Raw genomic sequence first — 13,359 nt, forward strand, 5'->3', positions numbered from 1 at the left:
GGTATCTTTCTTTGTTTATCCTTCATTTGTGGCTTAAATATATTTTCCCATTACCTACTCATTCCAAGATTTTGGGGGGCTTGCTCTTCATCTTTCTGTTCTCTTATGAACACATTATCTTGCTTGCCCCTAAGTTTCCTTGCTTGCTTATTTTTACTCTGGAGAAGCCCTTGTTCTTCCTCAAATATATAATTCTATCTTTCTCCTTACATCTTTCTAAAAGTTTTTTAAATTTTATTTTACTGAAACCATTGTGATCTACAAAGTTCTTCATAGTTGAATTTCAGATATACAGTGGGTCGGGGCCATTCCCAACACCAGTGTCAACATTCCTTTACCAGCGAACCCAGAGTGCATCCCCTACCACCTTTTGCCCCTTAGCCTGCCAATATAATAGGCCTGTTTAAGTTTAGAGTGTTAAAGTTTAGGTCTCTTGATTCTATTATATCTGACTTTAGCTTGGATATTTAGTTCTGTCCTGATTTTTTTCCCCCACCAAAGCATCTGAGACCATTTGGCCCTTGGCCCCCTTTCTTTTTTTCTTTCTTCTTAGTTTTATAGAAAAATGCAGAAATATGTGGTAAAACAAAATAATCCATGTCCCAAGGTTCTATGAAAAAAGAGCCCTACTTAAAAGATAAGAAATTAAAAAAAAAAGAAAAAGGTGTGTGTGGCAGGTTTTTTGGTTGTTTTGTTTTGTTTTGCAAAGGCACAGCAAAAGATGTGGAAAATAGAAAAAAACTTTGGCCTGAAAACAGGGAAACCCTACCCATGAAGCATCTTGCCATAAGATCAACTATAAACTCCACACATACTAAGTTGTCTAACCTCAAAGTCTTTCTTTGTGTAAAAATTCTTCTCAATCACAGTTGTCGCTATCAGCTTTCTTTTTTTTTTTGTTTGTTTGTTTTTGGGCCACATCCGGCGGTGCTCAGGGGTTACTCCTGGCTGTCTCCTCAGAAATAGCTCCTGGCAGGCACGGGAGACCATATGGGACACCGGGATTTGAACCAAGCACCTTTGGTCCTGGATTGGCTGCTTGCAAGGCAAACGCCGCTGTGCTATCTCTTCGGGCCCTGCTATCAGCTTTCTGTTGTTAGAGATCCTGGGTTTTGCACAAATCCTATGTCAAAGTCATCTTTTTTTTTTTTTTTTTTTTGGTTTTTGGGCCACATCTGGCAGTGCTCAGGGATTACTCTGGGCTATCTGCTCAGAAATAGCTCCTGGCAAACATAGGGGACCATATGGGACGCTGGGATTCAAACCAACCACCTTAGGTCCTTGGACTGGCTGCTTACAAGGCAAACACCGCTGTGCTATCTCTCCAGCCCCAAAGTCATCTTCTGGTTTCACCATTAGGTGACAATGCAGGAAACCCTGCCCTAAAAGCAAGTTTTTGCTGTTACGAAGTCATCAGGATGTCATAGGAACCCACTCTGGAGCAAGTTGGTGCCAGGGCAGCATTTGAGTCTTCCCCAGGAGAAGTCCAATTCCTGGTGCTAGTGTAGAAAACCCTGCTGGTTCCATAGATGGGATCCAAGTTTCAGAAATTAATGGCCAATGTCTTATCTTCTGACGCCTTAGCCAAGTCACAATAACAGTTCAGGTTGTAAGGCCCCACTGTAATATAAAATTTATGTGTTCCAATCTTTATTAGATAAGAACTTGTTTCCACACATAAGATTTTCCCATTTTAATGTGCACATGCAAAAAGAAACAAAGCTGCATGATATTACTGGTGCATAGGGGGGTAAAAATAACAATCTCTACAATCCCAATAACCTGTTGTAACATGAACTCGAAACTAAGAGAAACTTATATACTAGAATTTCCTACTAAACAGATCTAAAAAAAGATAGGCCTCGAAGCATGAGTCCACAGGGGAGTTGGCTGTCTTTTCTTTCAGGAGACGAGGTGTGGGTTTATCTGGGTGTCCCCTCGCCTGGGTGCAGGGTACTGGTTCGTTGAGTAGGAGGTCGATCTTGATGCCTAATAGAATAAGGACTGAGGGTGAAAATTTTTAATATGGTGGAAAATCTGGATGGGATTGAGGGGTAAAGGGATAGTTGGATTTCCGGAGGGGAGAAAGGGGAAGGTATATGGGAAGGGTATGAAGGAAGAGAAAAGAGAAAATACCTTAGAGAGAAAAGGGGAAGAGGAAGAGAAAAAAGTAATAAGCAGAATAGAGAGAAAAAAAAAGAAAAGAAAAGTAGTAAGAAGAGAGGAGAGAATAGCAAGGGAATGCTGGTTTAATTAAAAGTGTTCGAAGAATCGAGCCTGTGGTTTAAGTCTGTACGTCTCAGGTACTGCTTCGATGATCTGAATGATCACGTGCTTCAATTCCTAAATGGAGGTATTACCTAGAGATAAAGTGTATGTTAAAGAGTTTTCTCGTGGCCATCTCGTAGTGCATGCAAGGTATGGTATCCTGTGTGGTATCCCGAATTGCCACCTTAGTTTGTCCGCCCTTTGTATCCAAGGGCGCCTGTGGACAGAAAAGCTGAGAGGTTATTTAAAATATAGTAAGATAAAGGCATTAAAAGGTAGTGTTATGGTATGTTGCCATTGCAGTCCGTGATTTCCCTTGGTGTTCTATACTTGTGTTCCTGTATACGAACTCCAAGGGATTATTGTGGGCCTTTGTTGTAGAAGTCTGATTACATACCTGTTCTCTCTATGCTGCCGTTTCTGTTGTTATTGTTTTCTTTATGGTATATTGTGTAATTAAAATTTTGCATTATTCCTTTTTCATGTATTTTGGACACTGCTCCCACGTATATGTTGACTATTACAGTGTTCGGAGTTTCTACGTTCGGAGTTTCTACGTTCGCAGTGTTCTGCGAGGCCCTCCCTACTAACTCTCCCTAACGCGGACTGTTCCTTGAAACTGGGCCTAGCTCCAAAAGTATCCCCAATGCAAGAACTCTTCCAAGACCTCCCTGCCGCAAATTTTAATAATCTGAAAAAATTGTAATCAAATTCTTGTTGTTGATTTCTCCTTTCAGTTCATGATTGCCCCCAATTTAACGGTTTTTTGCCTGTTTCACTAGTTTATCTCCCCCATTGTTTTACATTTGTTTCTTTAGTCCTAGTACCACTGTGTTTTGGTTGTTTTAATGCCTAAATTGACTGTTAGATCAAAAATTGCCTTATTACCTCTTAAATATAATCTTGTGTCTCTCCCCGCTGCAGTACAAAAATCAAACACTGCCATCACCCTAGCCTTATTAAAAGGCCTAGGTGTTATTGGTGTAAGCACAAATATTTATTCATTGGTTCATACTCTAGAATCTGCTAATGCCTTATAACTGTTGCTAAAAATGTTTACAAACTTAAAGAAGTTTACACTACTGTTGATTTCCTAGCAAAGAGTGCAGAATAACTGCCGTGGTTCAAAATTTAACATTTTTTTTTGAGGGAGGGGGGAATTTGTGTCATCCTTAGAGTAAAATGTTGCTTTTTAAAATAAATTCGGCTTAGCTAGAGATAGCATTCAACACATAGAGGATAATTTAGTAAATAGACAAAAAGATATAGAGCAGAGTGAGAGCTGGTACAAAAATTGGTTTTCTACCACTCCATGGATAACAACAGTGCTCCCAGCCTTTTTGGGGCCCTTCATTGGCTTTATGTTGCTAGTTTCCTTTGGTCCTTGGGCTTTTCGCAAACTCACCACCTTCGTAAAGAATCAAGTGGATGAAGCAACCAGAAAGGACTCAAAGGTTCTATACCAACAACTATGCACCTCAGAAGACCAGCTGACACCTGACATCTCCCCTCCTGCCAACTCTCCGCCACTTAAGTTTGAAGTTATCGAGGAGCTGGCGCATAGACCTCAATCTGTGCCTTGCCAAGCTTTGGAAACGACTGAATCAAGGGTAGCAGATGCGGTGACTGGAAGCCCCACACCTCTTCACCCAGTGTGGCCAGTCCACCGAGGCACGTCTGTCCCTTCTATATTGTATACTAAACAGGGGGAGATGTGGGAGATCGAGCACCCCACATATCAAAGGAACTCTGAATGAATTTTCCACCGCCTGTCTGATTCAAGCCACAAAAGTTTGCATAGCCCCGAACCAACAGAAAACTCTGCAAATAAATTTAGCTCAGCACAAAGAATCTGGCTTAACCAGATGCCTTAACCTTTCCATGGAACCTATTTTTGTAACTGCTCTCAAGCATGTAGTTATAGATATGTTTTTGTAAAGTTTAAATTATGATCCTTATTGCTTGCACAAAAGATAGATCTAAATGGAAAATAGGCTAAACAAATAATTGTATTTGCGTAAATATCAATTAGCTATTTGTTTAAGAATTTGCTTCCCCTCCCCCCATCCTGCCAGGTTCCTCTTTATCCTTCCCGCCATCAAAATGTGTTTATGCTCCCATTGGTTAAAATTGTTGTACTTGTACAAATCTGATTGGTTTATGTTTCAATCCTATGTTACTAAAATAGGCCCTGGATTGAGCTATTATGAAAGGGGCCCTTGGGCTACTGTGAAGGTAAGAAGTGCTCAGGCCATGGGGGTATTGTTGGAAAGATGTGTGCAGAAATAATGTTAACCGTATATTAACTTCTGATCCTCAATAAAAATAAGCTATTATAAAATAAAAAAAAACACAAAAAAAAGAAAGAAAGAAAAACAAAATTAAGAACACCACAAACAAAATAAATTATATTAACTTAAAAAAAATAAAAAAGATAGGGAAATATTACCTCTACATAAGGAAATAGACAATAAGAATTATATTTATTAAGGAAATGCATCTAAATAAATATATGAAGGAGATATACATGTCTCCCTTTAAGTTTTTTGAAATAGTCTGTAGGAAGGATAAAATCTGGAGCACAGTTTCCATCTTTCTAAATGTTTATTAAAAATTATCTTGCTTTAGCAAAAGAAAGAAAGGAAAAAAGAAAAGAAAGAAAATACTTATTTGATTGTAGCTTTCAGATGAAGAAACAGAAGAATGGACTGGGATGATAGTACAATAGGGAAAATGTTTCCCTTATATCCTGCTAATCTGGGTTCAACCTGGCCTCCCATATAGTTCCCTGAGTACCACCAGGAGTGATCCCTAAGCACAGAGTGAAGCATAAGCCCTGAGCACTGCTTAGTGTATCCCCCCCCACACACACACACAGAAATGGTAGAAGTACTTGTCAGTCTTGACTACAATCTATCCTTTAACTTCCGAAGCAAAAGAGAGGACAGTTTCAGGTAGGTATAGAACACACAATATGTTTTATTTCCATTTGAGTCAGAACTATAGTACAGAATGTAAGGTGCTGATACAGATTCGATCCCCACCATCACATATGGTCTCCCAAGCCATGCCAGAAGTGAACTCTGAGCTCTTCTCAGTGTGGCCCCAAACCAGAAATAAAGTAGACAGAGAATGCTCATAGTTCTCTTAATAAAATTAACATTTTTCTTTAAAAGCAATTATGATGGTAAAATGGAAATTCACTATCTTGTCCTTTGAAGTAGTTTGTTAGGCTATTATTTTGTAGTGCTAGGGATGGAATCTAGAACTTCACACATGCTAGGCAAATGCTCTACTACTGTCCTATATACCCTTTGTCCTGAGATTAAGCTTTTATCAATACATCATATGAATTATTTTAGTGGTGTGGACAGCTCCCTTAAGGCTAGAGTTTTGAACTTGAAGTTGAACCTGAAATCTAGTGGAGGTTAATGAGGAATTAATCTGTACTCATAGGGTCTTTTGAAGCCATGGAGTTGAGAAAGAGAAATAGACAAATTTATTTTATCCTTCTCAACCAATAACCTAGAAGGAGCCAGAAAATCACCTCCTTGGATGCATTAGAAAGAACCCTATTGGAGCTGAAGCAGTGGTACAGTGGTAGGGCATTTGCCTTGCAAGCGCTAACCTAGGACAGACTGCGGTTCAATCCCCCAGCGTCCCATAAGGTCCCCCAAGCCAGGAGCGATTTCTGAGTGCATAGCTAGGAGTAACCCCTGAGCATCACCGGGTGTGGCCTAAAAACAAACAAACAAAATTAATTAATTAAAAAAGAAAGAGCTCTATTGTGCTTTTCCCCTATTGGGGGGGGTAGGGGAGACATGAAATAAAGTGAATTTTTCTTTGATGGGGGAGAGAGGTTTGACCCACACTCTACAATATCTAGGAACTATCCTTGGTTCTGTGTTCAAGATTTACTTTTAGAGTATCAATGTGAGAGAATGTGTGTAAGACTACATGAGAGACAGTGTGATTATATGTCTCTGATGTGTATGTGGGATTGTATATGTATGAACCAGTGTGCATGAGAGACAGAGCACCTGTGAAAAAGTCTTGTCTATGAGTGATAATACTCAGTGTCTATGAAAGAGAATGTGTGAGTGTGTGAGCCTGTGAGAGACAAAGTGTGCATGAGAGTCTGTGACTGAGTGTGAGATTATATGTCTGAATGTGTGTGAGAAAGACTATGTTTAAGACAGTAAGAGGAAGTTGTGCATGAGAGAGAATGTGTGTATGTCAGTGTCTGTGTATGTGAGAGAGACAATGTGTAAGAGTAAAAAGAAAAAAAAGATTTACTTGTAATGGTGCTCAAGGGACCATTTGTGATGCTAGGGAATTCATATCAGGATACAAGACCCCAATCCCTATACTATAACTGGCCCACTTACACTTATCTAACCACCCATCTCAATAATACCTGTACATCCATCTTCCCTTCATGCCCCGTGTTCCTTTTCTCAGATTTCAGAAGACAATTGAATGGCAAATGTTGACACTATTGCTTGAATAGTGTTTTCTTTGAATGCCATACCCATTTTGAAAACGACTGCTTTAATTAGCCAAGCTCCAGCAGGAATATCAAGACCCAGTGTCTAAATACAACTGGAGTGTAAGTGAACTTAGCAATCATATGAGTGTTCTTTATTGTTGGAGACTCTAAAAGTTACAAAGTGGCTCTCTATGTTTATTGTATATTAGTAAAGAGGAAATAATAAAAAGAAGGCCACTAAAATAAGGAAGAAACTCCTTTTTTTTGTGAAAACAGCCTTCACATATAACTTCTGTGTAGAAATTTTATGTTCTGAGGCTTTATTATAATAAAATTTTTCTTGAAAATGTCTTTAACATTAGAAGAAATAGGAGCCTGAAAAATGGAATTATATGGATTATTAACTTGAGCATGACTTACAATTTAATTGGTTTTAAAGAACAGTTCGATAAATTATATTTAGGAGAAGAACCCACATGAATAGGACAATAGGTTAATAATGAGTAGAGTTTAATTTGAACTACAGATACAGATAGGTGCATATTAAAAATAAATTCATATTCTTATAAATTCTGTTCTGGAATGTGACCTCTACTACAGCAATATTATTGCATTGATTTGAAGTCCTTCAATGCTTTATTAACCAGCAATTACTTTAGTATTTCAGTTCATCTCTGTTTTATGTGTTTTTAATAATGAAATTAAATACACTCTTATGACTTCTTTAGCTTTTAAACTTTTATCCAGAAGGTAATTCTTAGTGCCTTGTTGTGTCAACTTTCTCTCAATTTTGTGCACTTTCTTACCTCTCTCTTGCAAGGTCACTGATGCTTTGATCCATTTCTGAGATTTTCTGCAAGAAGCAAATTCTGAAATTACTATAAAAAAATTCTTCATCTCTAGTACCTAATGTGTTTCACCAAGACATTACTCAAAGCTAGCACGTATTATAATTTACGATCAATGTGTTCTATATATGTTACAAGCGTTTCTTGCCCAGACCCAATAAGCTGACACAAAAGAATAACTGTTTAAAGGAAAGAGCAAGTCCTTGACCCATGACTAGAAATAGCAATTATGTTTCTGTGCCTTCCAGCCTTTTCTATAGTACTCAGATTCTGGAATCAGTTCTATTTAAGTGATTGTTGGAATCATGCTCAGGTGAAGAGACCTTAAAGAAACTTCCCCTTTAAAGAAGATGAATTTTGGAGTCTAAAGCAATTGACTGTTTTAATTTATCAACTTTCAGAGAATATTTTCATATAAAAATTCCATGTATCATAAGGCTGACCAGTCTATTTAGAATATAAGGTTTATTTTCTTGTTATTTTTTCTACAGGCAGAATGATGTGGCTTTGAAAGATAAATAAGAACAAAATTTTCCTTTCAGCATAGGCATGCTTCTGGCGAATTAACCCTAGTTATTGCAGGCTCATTCTTGTGTTCAGAAGTTTAATTTTTTATATTTTAGACAATTCACAAAGTTAGCCACAGTTTATCTAAATTCAGAAGACACACACAAAGCAATATGTTGTTTTTTATTTTCAGAAGGCGTTCACTTGCTTACTTGTCTTAAAAACATCTTTCCCATTTCATTGAGGCAGATTTGGAAGTCAAACCAGAAACTTCAGGCTCTACTACGATGGAAAGCACTTTGTTGGGGAGAAGCGCTTTGAGTCCATCCATGATCTGGTGACTGATGGATTGATTACTCTGTATATTGAAACCAAGGCAGCAGAATACATTGCCAAGATGACGATAAATCCCATTTATGAGCACATAGGATACACAACCTTAAACAGAGAGCCAGCATACCAAAAGCATATTCCAGTCCTGAAAGAGACACTTGATGAGAAAGATTCTACAGGCCAGGATGAGGTGTCAGAGAAAAGGGTAAGCTATTATAAAAGCACACTTTATTCTGTTGTTGGGGGTCTTCTCACAAAGCCATTATTTCTGGAAGAGTTGACTTGGAAAAGGATGTGTATTTTGACTCATGTCTTGTTTCTGTGCTATGGAGATTTTTGCATATAGCTAATTCTTAGTTAAAGCATGCCAGGTATATTTGTACTTATGATAAATTCATATTTTATTAATTTTGAGTTTAAAATATGTTGGGGGAAAGAAGTCCTTAGTAAAAAATTTGAGGGTTTTTTTTTTTGGATTTTGGGCCAAACCCAGCGGTGCTCAGGGGTTACTCCTGGCTGTCTGCTCAGAAATAGCTCCTGGCAGGCACGGGGGACCATATGAGACACCGGGATTCGAACCAACCACCTTTCGTCCTGGATCGGCTGCTTGCAAGGCAAACGCTGCTGTGCTATCTCTCCGGGTCCAAATTTGAGGGGTTTTAAGGAAAAAACATGATCAAGAAAGATAACTTCCTGTACTATATGAAAAGAGATGTTATATTATCTATTAAATCATTTTTTGAAGAGATACTGTAATGGGTCAGGAACCAGGAACTTTCCTTACTTGCACCTGATCTGGTTTTGATCCCCAACACCACATATGGTCGCCCCCATCTTCCACAAGCTTCTCCAGGAGCACAGGGTCAAGAGTTTAGGGTCTGCCTTGATCACAGGATTAGGCCCTGAACACAGCAGGATGAGGTTCCCAAATCAAAAATTCTTTGTTTCTCTTAAAGATAATTTGCCTTATAAATACTGTTTGTATTTCTAGAAAACTGATATATATATACTAATATTTGTTAAATCTGTGTGATTAAATTCAGTCTATCAATAACGTGCTATTTTGAGAATCAGTTTTGATTAAGGAAGGTTTCTCATATGAACACTTAAGTAAATCAAGAAGACTTATTTTAATAATAAAAGATGATGTAAGATATTTTTGTTAAAAAAAGATATTTATGTTAATTTTAATCACAATATTTTTGGCATTAGATAGTTTTACTCTGGATATCCTCCACTGCCTTCCTTTTCTTTCTCAAGGAAAGAGAATGTGCCATATTGTTTTGGGGGAATTTCATGTATTCTAAATGACATTATAAATATAATCTTAATTTTTCAGACTCTTCCTTTGCTGTATTTAAGAACTGTAATAATATGAAGGGGCTCAAATTTAAGTTTTGTCAGCAGATAGATTTGTGTACAGATGGATTCTACCAGTGAATCAGTTGAGTGTATTTCAGCAAGGTGCTTCTTCATGTGCTTTGATGTTATATTTCTTAAATTGTAATTAAAATCAAGTTCTGAGGATTGGCTGAGTGAGATAGTGTATCTGAAAGCACCTGGCTTTTTCACAGTGTTTGGCACATGGTAAGCACTTAGTATGAGTTCCGGTGGTAATGTCATGATGACAGTCACGGTACCTCAAAGCAGCATTGTGAAGTACGTCCAGTTATCTCAGAGAATTCAGCTGTCGACTGGAAATTAGAAATGTTTGTTGTCCAGCTCACATTTTCATTCCTGGCAGATCTTATTTAGGATGGCATTTTGTGGCTATAGAGAAACCACCATTTTAAATTATAGACTGTAGAAAATTTGTTGGAAATGGTTTTTCGTATGCTCATATTTGTCAAAAACCACAAATCTTTGGGGTCAAAGTCACCAGAATTTAGAATCCTAAATGCATGTTATACTTATTGGTTCTTTTTCACTCTCTGGTTTTTATTTCACTTTCAGTTGTTTTCCATTCATGATATTTTTTTATAATCTTGCATTTAAGAATCTAATACAGATGTTACTACTTGTAAGGTTGTGTTGGAATTTTCAAATCAGTCTTTGTAAATGCTGTGAAAGTGTGTGCATGTGAGTCTTTCAAAGTTGGTAACTTTGAAATACTGGTAATATTTACTAAAGTGTTCTCTATGTACTTTGCAACATCAAGAGACTAGACACTTAATAGTTGACCCTGGGCTATTCCTTTCACTTAATAGGGTCTTCTACAAAGTGGCAATAATTTTTAGAGGCAAGAGACTGAGGTAAATCTTAATTCTACGTACTTTGGTTCCATGTGTCTTCTTAAATGCTTAATTACCTGATTTTTCTTGTGCTCATGGCTGGCCACTGTTGAAGCACAAAAAGGAAAATCCAGCACTGGCATATTATTTTTAGCAGTGCACGATTAGGAATTATTAGAAAAAATTCCTTTAAACTGCATGCATCTTAAGTCTAGTTGGCTTAAAATCTACTCACTCAAAAATAGATTTATTTTATTTACAGGTGTCATCCAACAGGACAGGGATGATGATGGCCTGTTCAACAGCTTTGAAACATTGATTCCCTGTCACAGTGGATGACATTTGTAAGTAAAAATAATCTTGTTTAATTAATGTGAAATACCCACCGACAGATCATAGTTCAGTAAATGTTTCACTGGGTTCCGAGTAGCTAAAACAAAACCCCTCCTATCCCATACCTCCACTTTGTCAAAGGCAAAAATCACTAGTTTTGCTGGAGTTGGTATGCTACTGTGGGAAAGATATTGGTGGTGAAATTAGGAGATAGTAATTGATTTTATGCGTCTCTGAGAAAATTGCTTCACTTCTCAGAGTCTATTTCTTCACTTTAACAGAGATTTCCAAGATGTGGTTCACATTACAGGATGTAATCCTTCAAGGCTTGTAAGTGTTATGGAGATAAGCAGTACAGTACTAGAGGGAACACTGAAGTATGGGCTTGAAAGGTGAGGCTTTTTCCTAGCTGATCCACTAGCAAACTTGATGATGACCTTGATGTTGACCTTGATGATGATGACCCCCCCAAGCTTGCCAGAACAGTTTTTTTTGTATAGAACAAAACACTAATTTTGAAGGATTTTAATATCTATTTAGTGGAAAATAATTTTTGCTCAAATGAGTTTGATAAAAATGGTTTTAAACACTGAGCTATTTTTGTATGCCTTCTCAGCTCTACTTAACACCTAATTCTGATTCTCTCAAATGTACTTGACTCACTTCACTACTTTTCAAAACAGTTTGAGATAATAATTTTTATAAAAGACACTTAGGGAAATTTTATACCTGGGGATCACATATTTTTGTTTGTTTGGGGCTACACCTGGCAGGGCTTACTCCTGCCTCTGTGCTCAGGTTTCATTTTCCAGGTGAAGCTTGGGGATTATATGAGGTGCCAGGTATTAAATCCAGGTCAGCTGCATGCAAGGCAAGTGCCCTACCCACTGTGCTATCACTCTGGATATCCAGATGAACTCTTATGGTCTTTCCTTGTTTTAAAATTGAAGTATTTTGTTTTTCAGCCCCTAAAGAATAGGTTGACCATCTGAAATTCTGTAGAAGATTAAAGGATGGCCTTAGGCCTTAATTTTTTTTTCCACAGAAAGTTAGTCCTAGGGGCCGGGAAGGTGGCGCTAGAGGTAAGGTGTCTGCCTTGCAAGCGCTAGCGTAGGACGAACCGCGGTTCGATCCCCCCGGCGTCCCATATGGTCCCCCCAAGCCAGGGGCAATTTCTGAGCTCATAGCCAGGAGTAACCCCTAAGCGTCAAACGGGTGTGACCCAAAAACCAAAAAAAAAAAAAAAAAAAGAAAAGAAAGTTAGTCCTAAAGATTCATAGTTATTTCTAGGAAATTTGGTGTTCACTTAGGAGAGAATAATCTTTTTCTGGGTAATAGCTTTGTTGTTTATTTCATAAATTACTTAGCTTTGCTTAAAAATTTTTTTTTTCCCTATGGAGTAGTATTGGTTTACACAAGCATAAATGTTTATAAGCTTTAAAGGTACAATGTTACTACATCATGCCCACAACTAACATGAAATTATCCCTTCATCAAAGTCCACTGGATCCCTACAGGCTATCCCCTGTACCCTGTGAACTTAGTTTTGTGATTTGAGTCTAAGGGTTTGTTTTCATTGGATATTGTCTGGTCCTTTTCTTATTTTTTTATATACCACCTCTTAATGAGATCATAAAGTATTAGTTCTCACTCTGACTTAGTTCATTTATCACAGCCTCTTCCAATTCTGTATGTGTTATAGCAAAAGGCAAGAACTCATCTCTAAAGGGTAGCAAATATTCCACTGGATATATACCACATCTTCTTTATCCACTCATCTGTCATTGGACATTTGAATTATTTCCAGATCATGGTTATTATAAATAGTGCTTTAATGAACATTGTGTCCATATTTTTTTGAATTAGTGGTTGTATGTGTCTTTAAAAACCAGTATGGAGGACCCAGAGAGATAGCACAGCGGCGTTTGCCTTGCAAGCAGCCGATCCAGGACCAAAGGTGGTTGGTTCGATTCCCGGTGTCCCATATGGTCCCCGTGCCTGCCAGGAGCTATTTCTGAGCAGACAGCCAGGAGTAACCCCTGAGCATTGCCAGGTGTGACCCAAAAACAAACAAACAAACAAACAAAAAAAATATATATATATCAGTATGGAATTACTGGATCATGTGGTAATTCTTTATTTTTTAAATATTTATATTTCCTAGAGTTTGAGCCAATTTATATTAATACAAACAATGAATAAGGGTTCATTCTTCATATCCTGGTCAGCACATGTCTGTTGGCATCTTTATATCTTCTTTGAAGTTGTGTCTGTTCAGCTCTTATCATAGTTTTTTAATGGGTTGTATTTTTGTTGTTCTTCATTATTGTGAGTCATTCATATATCTTAA

The 13,359-nt window shown here is 37.6% G+C and overlaps 1 protein-coding gene across 2 annotated transcripts in view; it reads left to right on the forward strand.

Annotated features, from left to right (window-relative positions):
- CHN1 (chimerin 1) overlaps positions 1–13,359 on the forward strand; it is a 191,336-nt gene that overhangs the window by 91,047 nt on the left and 86,930 nt on the right. For both annotated transcript variants that reach the window (XM_049773443.1, XM_049773444.1), the window contains exon 6: positions 8,362–8,650. In XM_049773443.1, the coding sequence (XP_049629400.1) occupies positions 8,362–8,650 (289 nt within the window). The remainder of the gene's footprint in view (positions 1–8,361; positions 8,651–13,359) is intronic.

This window comes from Suncus etruscus, chromosome 5 (assembly GCF_024139225.1).
Source record: "Suncus etruscus isolate mSunEtr1 chromosome 5, mSunEtr1.pri.cur, whole genome shotgun sequence".
Taxonomy (NCBI): domain Eukaryota; kingdom Metazoa; phylum Chordata; class Mammalia; order Eulipotyphla; family Soricidae; genus Suncus; species Suncus etruscus.